The 20217-nt window shown below is 46.2% G+C and overlaps 1 protein-coding gene and 1 non-coding gene across 2 annotated transcripts in view; both read left to right on the top strand.

Moving 5' to 3' along the window:
- Positions 1 to 20217, top strand: part of CLPB (ClpB family mitochondrial disaggregase) — a 143114-nt gene that overhangs the window by 68737 nt on the left and 54160 nt on the right. The window contains exon 5 of the mRNA XM_055423598.2: positions 7935 to 8063. Within this exon, the coding sequence (XP_055279573.2) occupies positions 7935 to 8063 (129 nt within the window). The remainder of the gene's footprint in view (positions 1 to 7934; positions 8064 to 20217) is intronic.
- TRNAG-CCC (transfer RNA glycine (anticodon CCC)) lies at positions 14952 to 15024 on the top strand. The gene has a single exon. It is a non-coding gene; the product is annotated as a tRNA-Gly (tRNA).

Here is a 20217-nt window from a genome sequence, read left to right as displayed (position 1 = left end):
CTTCAGGGCTGGGCCTCTTTATTGCCATGGCTCAGCCCATGGAAAGTATGCAATACTTTGCTGCGTAAACAAGGAAACAGACTAGAGTATATGGTATAGGAAGACCTAATTTAAGTTGGATTTTGGCAGGGAGAGGAAGTTTGAGTGAGACATTAGAGGTCTCCAGTATCCCAAGACTTGGAGTCTTAGGGGGCTTTGCTTTAACTTTCTACCATGGGATTTGGGAAGAACATTCTGGTGCCCAGATATGGAAATGGGATGGGTTTGGCCAGCCTTGCATCTTTCTTGTGTTCATCACAAGAGAATTAGAATGGGAAGGGCCCTCAGAGACTAGTCCAGTGCTTCTTACAAGTTACCCACATGATTCTCATGCCGCTAAAGTTTATGAACCACGGATGTGAGAAAAACTCCTCACTTTAAAAATAAAGAATTTAGGACATGGAAGGATTGAAATACATAGCAAGTTTAGTGAAAACCATTTTTTAATCCAATTCACTTTTCTCCTGGTCTTTTGTTCTTGCTGTTCCCCATGCTGCTTAATTCGTCAACAAAAACCGTTGCCTGCCTGTAGCTTTCAGGACAGAGTCCAAATCCCTTTCAGGATCAGGCCTCTGTCTGCCTGGGCAACCTCATCTGTGCCCATTGCTCCACCCGCCTTCATTCAGCATTCCAGGTTCATTGGAGGACCAGTTTCTTGTACGGACAGGTAATGCAATTTCACCCACTGTCATTTGCAAACACCACTTCCTTTTCTGGAATGCTCTTCTCTACCTCGTCCTCCCGACAGTTTCTCTTTGGGGAGACTCCTCCTCAAGTCGCCTGACATGTGTCCATCTTTGCTGCATCAGACCGTGTGCACACATGCCTCTCGTAACACTCACTGTGCTGAGGTGCTCAGTGGTGGCATGCTCCAGGGCAGGGGGTAAATGAGGGCTCCTCTGTGCTCATGGCTGAAGCTGCATGAAATACTGAAGTGATGCTGGGTGGGATACATATAGAAAATGTGATGAACTAGTTTCTGTCATCCATGAGGAAACTGGGGAGTCAGAAGGGAAATTATAACACAAAAAGTATTACACAAAGTGTTGTAGACAGTAAACAAACAAGTGGTAAATAGATACACACGATCAGAATGACAAGCCTCCAGAGCAGAGCTGGGGGACAGGACCTCCTGGAAGATGAGGCCTTGAATTGGACTTTGAAGAACGGGGGGTGCTTAGAGAGGAAGGAGGGCCATCCAGGCTGGACAAGGGAATGAAAAGCCTTGCCTGCCCCAGGGACAGTGATCCAGCACAAGGAGTCCCCCTCTTGACCCATCCCCTGGCTAAAGACAAGCACCAGAGGCAGAGCCAACAGTGCCCACAGAAGCTGAGGAGGCAGCTTGGTGATGCTGGCAGTAGGAGTGAGGATTTAGCAAGGTAGTAGATACACAACACCTCGTGGGAAGGAAGCTGAGAGCCCAGAGACTTCCTCCTGGAGACCCTCCATAAAAGCTTAGTCCCTGAGCTTCATGCCAGGTGGGCTGATGCTGGGGTATGTGAGGCTTGAGCCTGTGGGCACTGGCAGAAGCTGTGCAATATGGAAGATGGAGCCAGGCCGGCTCAGGACCGATTAGCCACCTGAGTTAGGCCACCCAGCCTCTTTACCTCTGACTCCTCCTCTGTTCAATAGAATAGTACTTGACCTGTCTGTCTTAGGCTGACCTGGGGTGAGGGGACAATTGCCTTGAAGCCCTCTCTAAACCCCTAAGTGCTGCACAAATGTAAGGGTTCTCATGTTCATCAGGTTAGTCGTAAAGGTTCCCCCTCATGGAGACATGCTCCTATTTTTAAAGGCACTCCATGGCAGTAGATGATACAAGTTCCTGGGTGTGACAGGTAGAGCCTGAGCTTGTGAAAAGATTGTTAGCTAGGGTTGCCTTTCCTCCGCACAAGGCAATGATAATAAAGCTTTTGTTACTGGGAGACCACTCATTTTGCCTCACTTACCTTTTTTCAAAGTCTCCTCCAATAGACTTATCATTGTGAGGACGACAACCATGTGTGATTCACTTTTGTATCCCCAGTGCCGACCCCAGGGGAGGAAGCAGCATTACTAAATGTTTGTGGTAATATTTTAAAAAATCTGTTATCAGATTTGATACTCATTTAATATTCAAATTATTGCTTGTCGTGCTCATTTTACAGGTAGAAGACCTTAGTAAGTAGCAGAGCTAAGATTCAGGACTGTGTGAGTTCTTTACCTTCGATTACTGTTTCTCATCATGGGAGGCAGCAGTTTGGGGGCAGGAGGGTGTTGTCTTGTTTTGCAGTTTCAGCAGTGCTGGGTAGTGGTCAGGCTATAGGGAGGGCTTCGGGGACCCCTTTCACTTCTCCTGACTCCTTGACACTGCTGAGTGCAGGAAATCCTACTGTGTGTACATCAGCTGCACACCTGCCACGGCTCCCAGGCTGACCCTGGCCACAGCACCCCAGCATAGACTTTGCAGCCTCAAAAGGCAGAGGTGGGAACAGAAGGATGACAGGGTAATGCTGTGTCATTCTTTCTGTGGCCACAGGGGTGAAGGGACAGGGACGGCTGGCCTGGAAGGGAAGCAGGAGTTTGAGCCCATCTCCCCCTGTGCTGGAGATGGGCTGGTGGACGTCTTTGTTGGGAAGGGGATGGTTCACTGGCTGAGGACCAGCTGTACACACTGGGCCTCAAAAGACCACCGTGGTGGCCAGCTGGTGAGCTGGCCCTGAATGAGTCACTTTAGCTTCTGTGGGTTTGCTTCCGCTTTCTCCACGAGAGCAAGTAAGAATGTGAGGGTGTATGCTGCACACACCTCCTCTTTCCCACCTTTAGACACTTTTTTTTTCTGATAGAGATCTAATGATCTGGGGGTTTCAGTAAGATCTCCTGGGACAGGGCTTCTGAAACTGGGTGACAAGGGGAAAAGAGCTTACTGCCCAGAGCACAGAATGGGTCCAGCCGACCTGGACAGGGTCCTGGTTCCGCCGCTGACTGGCTGTGGCACCTTGCTCTGTTTCAGCTTCCCCATCTGTAAAATGGGGAGCGTGAGCTTCCACCTCACAGGGTCGTTCTGAAGTAAATAAAGGGAATGCTTTACGTGTTGTTTTGCACTGTCCAGTTCCAGAGTGTTCCACGGAACACCAATGCTGCAGGCTTTTAACAGGGGTTGGGTGGAGAGGCTGCCAAACATAAAATTGCTGAGTAATAACCAAATTAGGGCTTCTCTGGTGGCTCAGTGGTAAAGAATCTACCTGCCAATGCAGGAGATGTGAGTTCGATCCCTGGGTCAGGAAGACCCCCTATAGGAGGAAATGGTATCCCACTCTAGTGTTCTTGCCTGGGAAATCCCATGGACAGAGGAGCCTGGTGGGCTACAATCCATGGGGTCACAAAAGATATAACAACTAAACAACAGCACCAAATTAGATTCTCTGATTCTTACTCAGAAGCTGTGTCTTTTGGAGGGAAAAAGTGTATGCAAAAATCCCCAGGCCTTTTTTTGTAGAGAGAGTACACTTTTGGAAGCACAAGACTAGACAGTAAGGATAATAACTGACAGTGGCTAAGAGGTACTCTTAGGTCCTGTTCCAAGCCCCTTTACTCACAGTGTCTCCTTCAATCCTTATGATATCCCATGAGAGAGCATGTTAATTATCTCTACTTACAGGTAAAGAAACTTGGCACAGAGAGGTTAAGTAAGTTACCCAAGATTGCACAGTCAGTAAAGTGAGAACTGGGACCCAAACACAAGTGATCTTGCTCCAGAGCTCACTTATTTAACAGCTATACTCTCCTTCCTCCTTTAAATACTGTTGGTTGGTGTTATTATTCCAAAACAAGGTAATAGTAGGGCCTTAATTATGTATTATGTATGCATTTGCTGATTCAACAAGTATTTGTCAAGCATATATTTATGGCCAGACACTGGGGGTATAACTGTGGGGAAGACAGTCACACTTCCTTTCCTCCTTGTGCTTTTGGTCTAGTGGGTAACATAGTCAGGTAATCAGGTGATTGCAATGGAATGGATAATATATACTGTAATTGGGAGATGCCTGAAGTGCTAGGGAAGCTCTTGGGAGGAATATCTACCTTGAATTTAGCAAGAATCACTGGAGGAAGTGACTTTTAATCAGAGGCCTAAAAGTGAATTGAAGTTAGTCAGCCGAAGGCGTGAGAGAGAGGGGAATGTTCCAGGCAGTGGAATAGTATTTGCAAAAGCTCAGGGGCTAGAAAGAGCATTAGGAAGGGGATGGTGAGAGATGAGACCTCAGAGGGGAGCAGGGGCTCTCTTCATGGACATTCCTTCTTAGCTGGGCTGTGACACTGCCACTATGCTGATGTTTGTCCCTGATCCAAATAGCCCAGCTGTGCTCCTTGAGTTCTTTTGCTTTTTATGGTGAACATCCCATGTATAACTCTGTCTCACACTTATGATTTGTCCATTCAGTGGTCTGATTCTTGCATTAGATGTTAACTTCTTAGAGTCAGGAAGGGTGTCTTATTCATTAGTATATCTCCAGAAGCTACCCCCATGCATGGGTGTTCATTAAGAATACATTTTGAATGGATGATATCTTTTCTTTGTAAAATGGGTTATACCCTTCCTGCTTTCTTGAACCAACTATCACTTTTCCTCATGTTCATCATTGTATCTAGCAGTTAATGTCCTGTGTGGCAATTCAGTGGTGCCCTACTGGCTCTTGAGGCACTGTATTCTGTGGCTTCCTCTTACAGGTTTTTGTTGTACTGTTATTTTTCCCTCCCTGCCTGGTGACCTCTGGACTGTAATCCGCATACTTGTTTCTGAAACCTTCTTCCCAGCCTTCTAGTTTTGCTTCTTCTAATCTGCGGTAGGCTGGAAACAAAATCCCTTACCATGATTTGATAAGACTGTTCTCAGCTAAGAGTTTGAGTTAATCTTTGAGTTAGGTCCTAAAGTTAGGTCCTGCATGAGAAACAAGCAGATACCATTGCACTCTGGACATATATATTAGCTAATCAGAGGCCTTCTTCCTGTTTACCCTGCTCCAGGAAAGGTCAGGTAACACTCCAGGGGTGGGGGTCATCAGTTGGGAGACCCTCTGACTGGTGCAGAAGAGCTGATGGACCACTGATTCACCAGACCATAAGGAAGTGTGGTCTGTTCTCCAGTTACACACTCCAGCAACTTCATTTTGACCAAACATTTGAAATACTGCCACCTAAGCCATCTTATCTGGGTGTTATCTACAAACCTCAGGCTGATCTCTGTTAGGGCAGGCTCCATAGAGGGTATGCTGGCACCTTCACTTGAGCAGGGAAAGGAGAGAGAGTGGAAGCCAAGGCTAGGACCAGAACATCTGGGCTCTGATTCCTTCATTTGCAAAATGAGGGTGAAAGCATGATGTGTTGGGGAGATAGCATGAGGACTCAGATTAGACCTGGGCTCTAATCCTCACGCCACCACTTATTAGCTGTATGACCTCTGTACTTTAGTTTTCTCATCTATAAAACGAGAATTATAATGCCTGCTTTCCTGGTGGCTCAGTCAGTAAAGAAACCACCTCCAATGCAGGAGACCCAGGTTCGATCCCTGGATTGGGAAGATCCCCTGGAGAAGAAAATGGCAACCCACTCCAGTATTCTTCTCTGGAGAATCCCATGGACAGAGGAGCCTGGCGGGCTACAGTCCATGGGGTCATAAGGAGTCAGACATGACTGAGCGGCTAAGCAACAAGCACCATATAAAGTAGTTAGGGGAATTAAATAGATTGTGTCAAGTGACCATGTCAGCCAAAGAGCAGAGGAGGTCAGTTGTTGTTGTTCAGTTGTTCATTTGTGTCCAACTCTTTGTGACCCCATGGCCTGCAGCGCGCCAGTTTCCTTTGTCCTTCACCATCTCCTGAAGCTTGCTCAAACTCCTGTCCATTAAATCGGCGATGCCATCCAACCATCTCATCCTCTGTCATCCCCTTCTCCTGCCTTCAATTTTTCCCAGCATCAGTGTCTTTTCTAATGAGTCAGCTCTTTGCATCAGGTGGCCAAAGTATTGGAGCTTCAGCATCAGTCCTTCCGATGAATATTCAGGATTGATTTCCTATAAGACTGACTGGTTTGATCTCTTTGCAGTCCAAGAGATTCTCAGGAGTCTTCTCCAACACCACTGTTCAAAAGCATCAATTCTTCGGCACTTAGCCTTCTTTATGATCCAACTCTCATGTCCGTACGTGACTACTGGAAAAATTATAGCTTTAACTAGATGGACCTTTGTTGGTGAAGTAATGTCTCTGCTTTTTAATACACCGTCTAGGTTTGTCATCGCTTTTCTTCCAAGGAGCAAGCATCTTTTAATTTCATGGCTGTGGTCACCATCTGCAGTGATTTTGGAGCCCAAGAAGATAGTTTGTCATTGTTTCCATTGTTTCCCATCTGTTTGCCATGAAGTGATCTAGGTGAAATCTCTGTTAGGTTTAGAAAGAACCATGACAGTCTTCTGGGTTTGAGTGATTTTTCAATAGGAAGTTCAGTTTTGTAGGAGGAGGAAATGCATAAACTCCATTCCAAGACATCTTGGAAAAGAATGGCTTAAGAATCGTCTGGTGCTTTTGACTACACAGGCAAGGTTCTCTCTTGACTGAATTACATGCCTTTATCCAGTAGGAAGTAGGAGGAGCCTGCCCTCTGCAGGCCCTGTGCTGTGGACTCAGGGAGGAGCAGGTACAAGTAGGTAGGACCCAAATTCCACCTCCAGTGAACTAAGCTCAGGAAGGAACATAAGGCAAGTACTCTGATAATTTCTACATGAGGCGGAAAGAAACCCCATCCCCTTTGCAAGATAGATATTGTTCTGTAGGGTCTTAGTTCCCCAGGAAAGGCCCCAGAATTTAGGTAACCTTCCAAATATTGTCCATACTGGGACTGATGAGGACAGCAAGCATAAGTCATGACAACCCTGATGAACAGGGACATATGTGATCACTAACCCAGAGGGTTCTGTAAAGTGATGCAACTGATTTTAGGTTCTTTTGTATCAGTTTAGAGAGTGAGAGACACTAATAATACTTGAGTGAGCCTAGGGGTTTTTGGTTCTTTGACACATGCAATACTTGTTCCTTCTACCTTCAAAAAATGCTCACAGTACATTTATTAAGGGAAAAAAAGCAGATTACAAAATTGCAGTATAGTAAATTCCAAATTTGTAAGATATACACGTAGGATATATATGCAGGTATTGTCTACCTTCCAATGTCCATATCGATATCAATATAGATATCAGAGTACATATACCAGAATATTAAATGCCATTTCTCAAGTTGCTGAGATAATCATGCTTTTTCTCCTTTGTACTTTCCTGTAGTTTCAAACTCTTAATGGCTTTTATAAATCCTTTACAAAATATTAAATAATAGATGGTAAACATCTTCAGAGCACAGAGGAGGCACGTTACTATTCTGCTAAGAACAGCCTCTGTCTGCCTCCTGACTTGTCCTCTGTCTTGCCCTTGCCTGCTTTTCTTCACCCTTCAAGACTCTCATCTTTTGCGATCCTTTCTTCATGCCCAAATTGAGCTAAGCTCCCTTCTGGCTTTTTATATCATCCTGTTATATAATAGCATTTATCTCAGGCAATACTGTAAACATCAGTTTACTGTCTGCCTCCTTTGTCAGGTTAGGTCAGGGACCATATCTGATTCATTTCTATGTCCCCAAATGAATCCTATCACGTAATAGATGTCAGTAAACCTTTGTGGAATTAACCAGGCTCTGTTTTACTTCCTCTTTCCCAGCACAAATGGCCAGACACATAGTAGGTGCCATTATTTGTTTCGTAAGGAAGTAGATGAGTGAATGAGGGAATGAAAATGCCAAGAGGAAGAAAGTGAGGTTGGTGGCTCTTAGCATTTGTTGCTAATGAAAGGATTTGTGTTGCTGTCCCCCTAGTCCTGGTCACCCGAGAGGATGACTTCAACAACCGGCTGAACAACCGCGCCAGCTTCAAGGGTTGCACAGCCCTACACTATGCTGTCCTCGCTGATGACTACCGGACCGTCAAGGAGCTGCTTGATGGAGGTGAGAACATGGGTGAGTGGAGTGGAGGGCTTGGTCAGCAGAAAGTGTGGACTTAGCCGCCTCTCTCCTCCAGAAATGCCAAGCTTCCCCAAAGTCTGTTGCCCTCCCAGAGCTGGAAAGCCTCAGAGGTGCCTGTACTCCGTGATAGTGGCATGTGCATGCGGGATTTGCCCTCATGTGGCTGGAGTGTGTTCTCTGCCTGCGGTTGTGTGGTGTACCATGCCATCCTGCCTGAATGTTCATGCTCTGAGCTTTGTCTCTTGCGTCCCCCAAAAGTATCCTCTCTTCTACCCTGTGTCCTCCAAAGCAGGACTGGTGGACCAAGGGGGGAGAGCCTTCAAGTCTCTACTAACCCCAGACTCAAAAGACATCCACCTTGATCCCCCCCCACACACCCTAGTCTAAATCAGGCATCTTCCATTACTCTGGTTCATTGCACCCTATTCTTTTTCCACAGTTGCACTTGTTGCAATCTTGAATTTTGTGTGTGTGTTCAGTAGCCTTCTCCCTAACTTGACTCTGAACTCCCTAAGGGCAAGAACCATGGCTGATTCATTCTAGCACCTGACATAGTAACTGACACACAGTAAACACTCAATAAATCTTTATCAAATGTTTGACTACCCTTCTTTTGGAGAGCACTGATGTATTGGAGGGATAATACATACCATCCCCATATTCAGGCTGGTCTGGTCCTGTCCTCATCTTACTCCAGCGTCTCCTTGGAAGAGTGACAAAAGCATCCTGGCAGGATGCATGGTGCCCAGGCCTCTGAGTTGGTATGGCACTATGGCACTGACTTCCTGTTTATGCCCTCACCACACTTCTTGAAGGTTTAGGGACCCTCTCTTGGGCCTGGACACCAAGGCATTCCTTGTCAGTGGTCATTCTTCATAGAACCTGGGAGCTCGAAAGATCCTCAGAAGTCCTCCAGTTTACCTGATTGCCCGCCCTCTCTTCTCCTGGCAGAAACCTCTCCAGCAGCCAGCTGGCTGGTCTTTCTTTGGATTCTCTCAGACTGAGGGAACCCTCCTTCTTCCCTGGGAGCCCATTCCATTTTATTCTGCTGTGACTGGTTTAAATAGATTCTTTTAAGTAGGTGTGATTTTCTTCTCTGTATCTTCTGCCAGCTGTCCTCTGCAGTCAATAACTGTTTCAAAACCCCATCTTCAAAGAAAGTACTTTCAGCCCCAGAATCTTTGCCTCTCTAGCCAGTGTCCCCATATCATCTTCTAGTGTTTGTGATAGGACTGAAAGGGTTTCCCAGTAACCCTCAAGTCCTACCACCTTCCATCCGCCACAGTCACACTGACTTAAGACTCAGGCCTGGCCCATAGCCGCAGCCTACAAGGGACCTGCCCCAGTGCAGCCAGTGTGTGCCTTGGTCTGGGAATGAACACTGCAAGGGGCAGCGCTGCTCATGGATGTGGTGACAGCATCTAGGATGACTGGTGCTTTTGGAGCAAGAACTCACTGTTTACAGGAGCAGAGACTTAGAAAACGTCCCCAAGCAACATGCTAACATCCCCAAGCAACATGCTACTCACTTTGTCCTTTGGAAAGCTCTCCAACAAGAGACATTTGTAGCTAAGAATTAGAACATTCACTGTGGGGATTCTCTCTGTCATGCCTTAAAATCAGTCTATACCCCCAGCTATTGTCCAGTGGTTTACATTCCCCACTTCCCATCAGCCCCTAAATGGGCAAGGAACTCATTCTACAAAGAGTCCCTCTCCCCAGCCTTGCAGATCGAACACCTTTAAAATGAAGAAGCACGGGCCTTTTATGAAACACCCCACCCTTACCCCCCAGGCCAAGGCTGGTCATTTGAGCTGTTCCAGGGGCATGGTTCCTGCCTGTTGACTTGGAACAGATGCCCTTAGCCCCCACCTTTACACTTCACCCACCTGCCTTTTTACCAGAATCCATTTATACCCCCTGCCCTAGCCTCCCAGCCTCAAGGGCCAAAACCATTAACCCACTGATTTCTCCCTTTCCGACCTGAACAAGTGGCCGTCCCTCAGGGCCTGCAGGCTTGCCAACTTCTGACCTCCCTCCCCCCTTGACCTCTCTTGGTCTGCTTGTGTGTGACCAGCCAACCGAGAGGCAGGATCCTGTTCCCTTGTCCTAGGGGCTCTTGCCAGTAACATTTCCAAAGTTTCTGACCTCAGCTGACCTCCAGAAGGTTTCAGGGAGGGCAGCCCCTGACTTCCTGACCGTCCAGCTTTTTCAGCCTATATTTGTCACTGGCTTAGCTGCAGCACCTTAGAGACTTTCTCTGTGAGACCCAAAGCAGGCCTAGACATGGGGCCAGCCTGTGCTCATGGAATCCACACACAACTCTTGTCCTTAAAATTGCTTAGTCTACAAGGATTTAGGGCCCCCAGATCTTAGAGGGTTAGAGCTAGAGGGGGTAGCCGCACTTGCCCTCTGATCAGCAGTCCCCATGTGAGAGCTGGGAGAGGTCCAGGCAGCAGCAGCAGTCTGATAATGTGGAAGGTTCTCTGACCCCTTAAGAGGCAGCATGGAGTAATAAAAAAGGCTTTAGAGTTAGGCCAGCCTGGGTTTGAATCCCAGCTCCCCCACCTACTAGCTCTGTTGGCTTGGACATGTTACCTTATCTCTCTAAGCCTCAGTTTTCTTGTCTGTAAAATAACAGCTGGGAGGGGCTTCCCTGGTGGTCCAGTGGTTAAGAATCCGCCTTGCAATGCAGGGGACATGGGTTTGATCCCTGGGTCAGGAAGATCCCGTGTACTGCGGAGCAACTATGCCCATGCACCACAACTGCTTAACCAGCACTCTAGAGCCCCTTAACTGCAACTACTGAAGCCCACATGCCTAGAGCCCATGCTGTATGAGAGAAGTCACTGTAGTGAGAAGCCCCCACGCTGCAACAAAGAGTAGCCCCCACCCACCACAATTAGAGAAAGCCTGCATGCAGCAATGAAGACCCACCACAGCCAAATCAATAAATAACATCTGGGAAGTATCACAGGGATTAGTGGGTGTGAGGATTAGTGATGATGTCTGTAAAGGTCCCAAGTACAGATAGGTTCTCCGTGATTGTGTAAAGAAATCAAATGCTCACCCTGGCAGCTATAATCCCATTCCTTCCCCATGAAATCTGTACTCCTATCTAAGCAAAAAGCAAAGCAAAGTCGCTCAGTCGTGTCCAACTCTTTGTGACCCCATGGACTGTAGCCTACCACACTCTTCCATCCGTGGGATTTTCTAGGCAAGAGTACTGGAGTGGGTTGCCATTTCCTTCTCCAGAGGATCTTCCCAACCCAGGGATCAAACCTGGGTCTCCCGCATTGTAGGCAGACGCTTTACCATTTGAGCCACCAGGGAAGATATCTAACAACATCTTAATTCTGTTTCTGTCTACAGCTTCTCCACCCTGCCCAAAACACCATCATGTTCCCTCTCTTCTCAGCTAGATCCTCTAAGGAAGCCTCTCCAGGTGGTCTGGTCTGCTCTGACAGTGCCACCTCTGAACACTTCACTGTTGGGAAGGGTGCTTAGCACAGAAAGGCCACTTCATCTTCAGGAGGCCCCATAACAAAATTGGGGATCAGACAGACTTGGGTTTAAATCTCAGCTCTGTAGTGTGACTCTGGGTAAGCCAGTTGTCACCTTTGACCTCAGGGCATCCTAAGGTGGATCTGGCAAACTGTCCTGAGAGAGGCGCAGATTGGTGGAGGAGACAGATATGGAAACAGGCAGTGACAGCAGGCGAGTGCCCCAGCAGGGTTCTGGACAAAGGGCTCTGGTGAGACTAAGGAGGAAATACCTGCTTCTGCCTGGTGAGCAGGGAGGTAGGGCAGTTACAGAAGGCTTCCCAGAGGATGGCTGGCTTCAGTCTTGTCGGGGAGGGCAGTGGGGGTTTGCCAGACGGATTTGTGTGCAAGAGTTCTGAGTCCAGTGCCAGCTTTCTACCCCTAGCCTCCATAGAAAAGAGGATCCACTGGCTTCTGTGGTTTTCCTCTCGAAAAATGCTGCTTCTTCGTGGGTCGCTGTCTTATGAGCATAAAGGCCTGCTTCAGCAATTGACTACAACGTGCAGGAAAAGGTTAGAGGAAGGAAGGAAAGGCAGGACTGCTGAAAAGACGAGTAATTTGAGAAGGTGGGGAGCCTCCTTCCTCAAGCCCCTGGAGCCGACTCATCCCTGTGGTTCCAAGGCCGTTAAGGTGCTTTTACAGCTTTTTCCTCCCAGGAATGTGATCCCACTTTGACAGATCCATTTTCCTAAAACGTATCTCTTACCATGCAGCCTTTCTCATCCAGGGTTCCTCTGGAAAATTAAACTCTAATGCTCTCAGGCATCTGTTACACACAGGGTTATTAATTTCTCTCCTATCTGAAGTGGTCCAAGTTATGTGCTATTCCTGAGAGAATTGAAAAAATCATTACTCAAATAATTTCCCAGTTGTGGTTCAGAGGAGAAACCCCAGATGAGAAAGGTTGCAAGGAAGGAGCATAAACTGTGGACTCAGGATCTGAATACAACCCTGCCACTTAATAGCCATGTTTCCTGGGGAAGCTGTGACCACTCTGAAGTTCTTTTTCCTCATCTGGAATGAGAGTGTGCCACCTACCCTCTAAGGTTTTGTAAGGATTGGGCATGTGTAGTTCCACAGAGTAGGCACTCTACATGTAATGTGTTGCTGCTGCTGCTGCTAAGTCGCTTCAGTCGTGTCTGACTCTGTGCGACCCCATAGATGGCAGCCCACTAGGCTCCCCCGTCCCTGGGATTCTCCAGGCAAGAACACTGGAGTGGGTTGCCATTTCCTTCTCCAATGTGTGAAAGTGAAAAGTGAAGTCACTCAGTCGTGCCTGACTCTTAGTGACCCCATGGACTGCAGCCTACCAGGCTCCTCCGTCCATGGGATTTTCTAGGCAAGAGTACTGGAGTGGCTTGCCATTGCCTTCTCCCTATAATGTGTTACTAACTTCAAAACACCAAGCACTTACATATTTTTTTTTTTAAAGGGAATCCTACCCATCCTAATTCGTTAACCTGGTTTTAGAATTGTTCTAGTCTGACCCTCACTTAACTTTTTTTCCCACTGCGGCCCTAATGGCTCCAGTTACACCATAATAATGTCTGTTCCATGTTCCCAACTCAGTGCCTTTGCCCATGCAGGTCTTTCTGCCTCTCATTTCCCTTCAAGACTTTGTTTCTCAGCCTAGTGGAATGGTTTCTACCAGCCAGGACCCAGCTCTCATACCACCTCCCTTCTAAGGTCTTCCCCATTCTCTGGGATTTGGGTCCAGGCCCCCTCTACTGCACTGAGGTTGACTGAGGACGAAGACTGTGTACTCTCCCTGCCTTCTTTGCCACAGCGCCCACCCATAGTCCAGTACCTGTTTGGATGTGCCAGAACCTCCAGAGCTACTGTAGATTGGGTAACACTGGACATGTGGTGTCTTTGATTCCTGGGCCACTTGCTTTAGTGTCGTAATATATCTGACTTTTTAGAGCTTCACGTATGAAGCTGTCTTAGTCACAGTGCCCCTCCCCTGCCTTTTCAGCCACCAGTGTGCATCACCTCAGAAACCCTGGGCTTTCTGACACCTAATAATACCTTCCCCAGGGCTTCCCTTAGCCTCTTTCCTACTTACTTTCTTGGCTCTTCCTTGTCCCTCTGTCCAAGTATAGGGCTCAGTTGTTGGTGTTAACCAGCCGTCCTTAAATTCCCCACCATCACTGCCTGAGGCAAGGAACCTTTCCAGTGCTGGTATCTTCCCTTTAACAGCCTGTTAGTTTGTTGTCAGGGCTAAAAACTTAAAGCTTTGTTTCTTGTTCCACTTCAGTGTCTGCCCCTCTGGGTGCGCTGCCAGATGTGGAAGGGATTGGTTTTGCCTCAGGCTGTGCTCTCTGGAAATGTCATTCTCTGATTCTTGCCAGCAATACAGGGAAGGGGAATGAGCCCTGAGCTGAAGATCAGATGTTCTGGCTCTGCCACCAGCAAACCCTCTCTCCTTTAGGCAAGTTCTTTGTCCTCCATAGTAAAATAGAGAGATTAGGGTAGCTGATTCCAAGGACCCCTTCCAGCTCCATGGGCAAGTCTTCTCGTTCGTTTTCCAAATACTTAACTGAGCATCTCTCCTGTCACAGGCCTTACCCTCAGCACCTGGAAAGTAAAGATGATCCAGACATGGTCTTTGCCCTTAAGGAGCTCATAGGTCAGTGAGGAAATCAGACATTTTAGCCAAAAATTGCCATCTGGTGTATTAATGGAGATGTATAGAAGGTGCTAGTGGAACGCAAAGAAAAGACCATTTAAATCTCTGAAGAGAGCAGGGAGAGCATGCTATAGGAGATGGAGTTTACATGAAGTCTTAAAGGATGAGTGTGAGTTTACCAGGTGGATGAGGGAGAAAGGCAGAGGGACCAGCGTGTTCAGAGGTATGAAGTAGGAAGCAGCATACTTTATTCAGTACACTGCAGGTAGAGCTGAATTCAGAAGAGCTGAATTTGTAGGGTGTGGATTGAAGAATGGAAAGCAAGAGCCAGTAATGAAGACCTGTAACATAAGATATGCTAAGGAAATAGAACTTTTCCTCCAATGGGAAAGTTCAAAATAGACAAACCACCCAGTGTAAGAAATCAATATGGCAGTTACCCTCAAATGGGCAGATAGTGACTGGGGAAGGACACACAGGGACTTCAGAAGTGTTTAATGTTCTGCCTGTTTATCTGGATGCTGGTTATACATCCACCTTGAAAATTCTTTGACCTATATCCTTATGCACTTTTTGTACTTTTGTGTGTATACATTAGACTTGAAAGAAAGGTTAGAGAAAAATAGGGGAAGAAATTGATTAGGAGGAGCAGGGTTGAAGACAGGAAAGTTATTTCATTTGAAAGCTATATTAGGGACTTCCCTGGTGGTCCAGTGGCTAAGACTCCATGCTCCCAATGTGGGGGACCCAGGTTCGATCCCTGGCCAGGGAACTGGAACCCACATGTTGCAACTAAGTGTTCATATGCTATAACTAAAGATGGCCCATGCCAGGACCTGGCACAGCCAAATAAACAGAGGTTTTTTTTTTTTTTTTTTTAAGCTATTTTAATTGTCTAGGTGGGACCTAAAGCAAGGCAGTTGTAGTGGGAGAGGAGGACTGATCCCAGAAAGATTTAGGAGTAGCATCAGTTGGATCAGATGGTGAGAGAAAAGGAACGGTCAAGATTGGCCCAGATTTTGGACCAGATGGCCAGTAGATGGTCTGTGCCTGGGCTGAGGTAAGGAATACAGGGAGGAAGTATGGGTGGAATTGAGGTGCAGGGGAATGACTAGTTCTGCTTTGAACGTTTTCCTCCTCCCTCCCTCACACTTTCAGATTCCATGGTCCAGTGTTCTAACTATTCCCTTGCTTCTTTCTTCCTTCTTTGTACTCAACTTGATGAAACACTAACCCTACTTAAACCCAATCTCTTTTTACTTCATTCTGTGTCTGAAGAGCTGAATATTGCTTCAGGAAAAAAAAAATCATACAACCATGCTAACTGGACTCATTTTTGTTCATGAATTTCAGACACTCAATACTGCCAACCACCCCACGAAACTTCTTGAGTAAAATCACAGTCTTGTTCTGGACCGAGACAACTTTCATATACCCTTTGTCTCCTCAGACCTCCAGCAGTCTCCTTCCCTGACTCCCAAACTAATGATCTCACCTCACACTTCATAGAGAAAATGAATTGCAGTCATTTACCATCCCACCATCACTTCACCAGCCTGCCTGCCTCCGTACTCCCGTATACTGCCATCCTCCCTCTACAGTGGAAGATGTTCCTAATTTCAGCTCTGCTTTCAGCTCAGGCTCCTATTTCCACTTGCTTTCTCAATTACTTCATTCCTCCGATGATCCCATCTTTCCTACGTTGTCTGTTTTCTCCTCTCTGCTGGCTTGTTCCCATCAGCATGAAAACTTGCCTTAATATCACCCATCTTAAACAACAAAGCAAACTAAAATCTTCCTTGACCCCCATATCTACCTCCATCTGCTGCCTCATTTCTCTGCATCCCTTCATGGTTAAAAGTCCTCAAAAAAAATTATTGGTAACCACTGAATTCACTTGCCTGGCTCCAGTTCTTTCCTAGGTCTCAGTGTCACCATAGCCAAAATATACTGCTATTTTTTCCCCCGAAATTTATATTCCCCAAGTTTTCCTCATCTCAGTAAATGATACGATCATCTATCTAGTTTTCAGGCCACAAATTTTAGAGTCATGTTTAAATTGTCTTTCTCATTTACACTACCTGTCAAGTCCTTCAGTCAGTTTTGTCACCTGTGCCTCTAAAGTACATCTGGAACCATCCCCTTTCTGCCATTCCCATTGCTGTAACTCTAGTCCCAGTGCAGGACAATCCAGTTCTCCTGAATAATTACCACAGTTTCCTAACTAGTCTCACCATTTCTACTTTTGTCTCCCTGAATCCATCTTCCACATAACTGCCAGGAGAATCTTTTTAAAACGTAAACCCTGTCTTTCTGCTGTTGAAAATCTTCTGTTGACATACCAGTGAAACCAGAATAAAATCCAAATTCCTTACCAAAGCCTGCAAGGCCCTACATAGTCTAGACCCTTCCTGCCTTCTCTGACTTCATCTCTAGTCACTCCCTCACCCATGGTGTTCATTCTTCTCCAGTGACACAGGTCTTCTTTTATCCCTTAGCCTCACTGAGCTCCTTCCCATCTCAGGGTCTCTGTGCCAACCTCTCCCAGTGATAGGAATTCAGGTCTCAACTCAAATTCCCTTCCTCAGAGACCTTCTTGGCCACCATAGTAAAATAGCTCCTCCAGTCACTTTGCATCATATTACCTTATTTTATATTCTTTGTGGTACTTATCAGTCCCTGAAGTGATCATGATTGTTTGTATGTTTATCATCAGCCTTTCCCCCCTACTAGGATGAAAGCCTTATAATCACAGAGACCTTTTCTCTTTATTTTACTGCCATATTCACAGTTCTTAGGGAAAAAACCTCATAGCTGGCAGATGGTAGGTGAGTAATAAATAGCTGTCGACCACCTGGGGGACCTGAGGGACACTCTTATAGAGATGTGTAGTGGGCAGTTGGACAAATGAGTCTGAAGCTCAGGAGAGAAAGGACTATAAGTCAAATATGAAGATTTGAGAGTTGTCAGTCTCTTGAGGGTGGTGGAAGCTGAGTTGTCGATGAAGAGTTGTAGAGCTAAAGAGGCCCAGGAAACAACTGAGAGAGAGACTACATTTCAGGTGTGAGCACATAAGAAGAGGAGCCAGTGCACGAAGTCAAGGAAACGGGAGAAAGGAGAAGCAGAAGAGAGCTGGGAAGGAGTTGCAGTGATGCTCAAACTATCTGAAAAACCTGTCTTCTGCAGGTTTTATTTTTTGAAAAAAATTTAGAAAAATTATATTTTAAAGGGCATACAAAATACAAATTTGTCATCAGGTTCAACAGACAAAATTACTCTTAAGTTGTAATAAAAGTTTCTGGACACTTACTCGTACTTACTGTGCTTATCTCATCGATGACTGGTAACAAAGTTCACAGATCAGCACCAGTATGTGGACTGCCCTTCAAGCATCATTGCTCTGACGGTACTCCTGGGCAAGAGGGAAGACAGATGAACTGAATTTAGCCTCTGCCCTCAAGTTGCTCCAAGTCCAGTGGGGTAAGCAGTTTGGGATACATAGACACATTACGTGGTAGAGAGATCAAAGCACTACCATTAGGATGCAGGAACTGGAGACCATGGTCTGCCTCAGCTCTGCCACCATCTCATCCCAGGAGGACCTCCAGCAGATCACAGCCTCTCTGTGGAATCACTTTTTTCGTCTGTATGATGAAGAAATCATATCAGATTACTGGATGCTAAAGTTTTCTTCTGGTTGTTTTGGATACAGAGCTAAAAACCCTCCATGCCAGCAATTTTCTCTGGAGGGATGGAGAGTGACTTCCAACGGGTGCCAGGTTTCTTTGGGGGATGATAAAAGTATTCTAAAATTAGATTATGGTTATACAACTCTGTAAATATACTTTAAAAAAAACCCATTAAACTGTATACTTTAAATGGGTGAACTTTATGGTATTTAAAGCTATTAAAAAAAAAAAAGAAAGTAATAAAATCCTCCATGCCACTTGAAACCAGAAAAGATTGGCTTGGATGGTGCCTGGTTGTAGCCTGGGCCTAGTTGGTCCCATAGCTGATGTGGTGTATAGGAGGGGACCCTCTGATATAAAAGTTTCTTTTTAAAGAATACTATTAAAAACTTAGCTGAAAAACTTCTTACCCATACTGGTATTTTTATTGATTTCCAATTATTAATTTAACAAGTATAGCACACACACTTTTTATTTTCGGCTGAGGCACACGACTTGCGGGATCTTAGTTCCCCAACCAGAGATCAACCCACACCCTTGGCAGTGAAAAAGCATGGAATCCTAACTAGCCACTGGACCACCAGGGAATTCTCAAACTACTCATTCTTAATGAAGCTTAGTCTGGCAGAGTATAGACATTTAGGCAAATAATCACAAAATTATTAGCTAATTACCACCGAGAGAAGTAGTATTAAGGAAAAGTAGAAGGTAGTAGGAGTATAATGGAGGCCTAATCTAGTCTGAAGCAGATGAGGGAGGTCTTCCCTGAGCAAATGGCGTATACATGGAAACCTGAAGTGTAGATGTCAACCGGTCACTTAACTTGAGGAAAGCCTGTGGAGAGTGACAGCCATTAGTCATCCAGAGAGACACAGCCATCCAGTCAGGGGCACAGTGGGGAACGGAGGGATTCTGTAGTGATGTCATTGCAGTTCACATAGTAGGTCAGGGCTAAAGAGGGTCCTTAGTGACCCCAAGGCCTGTCCTCTGCCTTTGGCCTGGGTAGACAGAATGATGAGCTGTCCCTAGGGAAGGGTGTTTCTATATCCCAGATCTGTGGACATAGAGGAGTCGCCGCTTTAGTTGAGTTAGAGATGAGAGTGCCTGGGCGCCAGAGCCCCAGCTTTCCAGAGCCACCTGCCACCAGGCACCCGCATTTCATCAAGGCTTTAATCGGCTCCAAGCAGTCCTCAGATGAGCCTGGCTGGTATCCGGCATGAGCTCATCACCAACAGTGGCAGCTGGAGGCCAAGGCTCCCTTGGGTGAGGGAGAGGTCAGCGTTAGTTGGGCCAGGTCTGTTCTGTGTTCTCCTCCACCTGCACTGGGCCTGGAAACATCTGAGTAGCATTCCAGTTTCCTATGGCAGGGTCGGCTGCCCTTTGCCAGCCCACTCATGACCATCCAGTGAGTGTGCTCTTGGGTAGAATGCAGAGAGAAAGGGCAACACAGGGTTTTAAGAAGGAGAACCTTAGTCCCTAGAGGTCAGGACCTGCAGAATAGCAGCGGAGGTCCATCCCAGGGTCAGATGGGTCAGAACCAAGGTTCCCTTCCCAAAAAGAGTTCACATCTAGTGTTCACATACTCTGCTGCTTTACATAGAGGCCTAGCAGCGTCCCACGGAGAACACAGCAGAAATGCTCTCTGTAAGCTGATCTCACAGTCTTCTGCCTGAACATCATTTTGGAAAAGAAAACTTCTTTTAAGTGCAGCAAAAGAAACTCCCTTAGTAATGAACCCTGTGCAGCACTAATGTGACCAAAACTAACTCGGCCTTGCAGTGGATGGAACCTTGAGTAAGTCCCTTCCTCCTCACTGGGCTTCGTTTTCCCAATCTATAAAGTTAGTTGGATTGCAGTCTCAAAACTCCTTTTAATTTTCATATTTTGTAATTCTGAATGAATAATTGCCCTCTGATTTAATTGCGAATCTAAGTATTCACATTTATTCAGCAGCTATTAATTAATTTCCTGCAGCTGACCACCAGCATCCCTTAGAAGAGGTTCCTAGAAAGGTTACTCTGCTCTTAAAGCAGCCTGTATAATTTTATCACACTTACCACAGCAAATAGCTATTCAGTTATCTGATTAATAGATCTTGCCTTCATTACACAGGTTAGGGTCTGGATCTGCAGGACTTATATCCCCAGCACCTTGCACTATCCTTAGCACATGATAGATGCTCAGTGAATGTTTGCTGACTGAGTTTATTTATAAATGGGCACCAGGCATTGCAGGAATAGAAAGAAAGATACAGGCCCTTCCTTCAGACTGTACAC

Source organism: Moschus berezovskii, chromosome 14 (assembly GCF_049115385.1).
Source record: "Moschus berezovskii isolate FMDL1 chromosome 14, NW_MosBer_1.0, whole genome shotgun sequence".
NCBI lineage: Eukaryota > Metazoa > Chordata > Mammalia > Artiodactyla > Moschidae > Moschus > Moschus berezovskii.
This window is presented reverse-complemented; position numbering and strand designations above follow the sequence as displayed.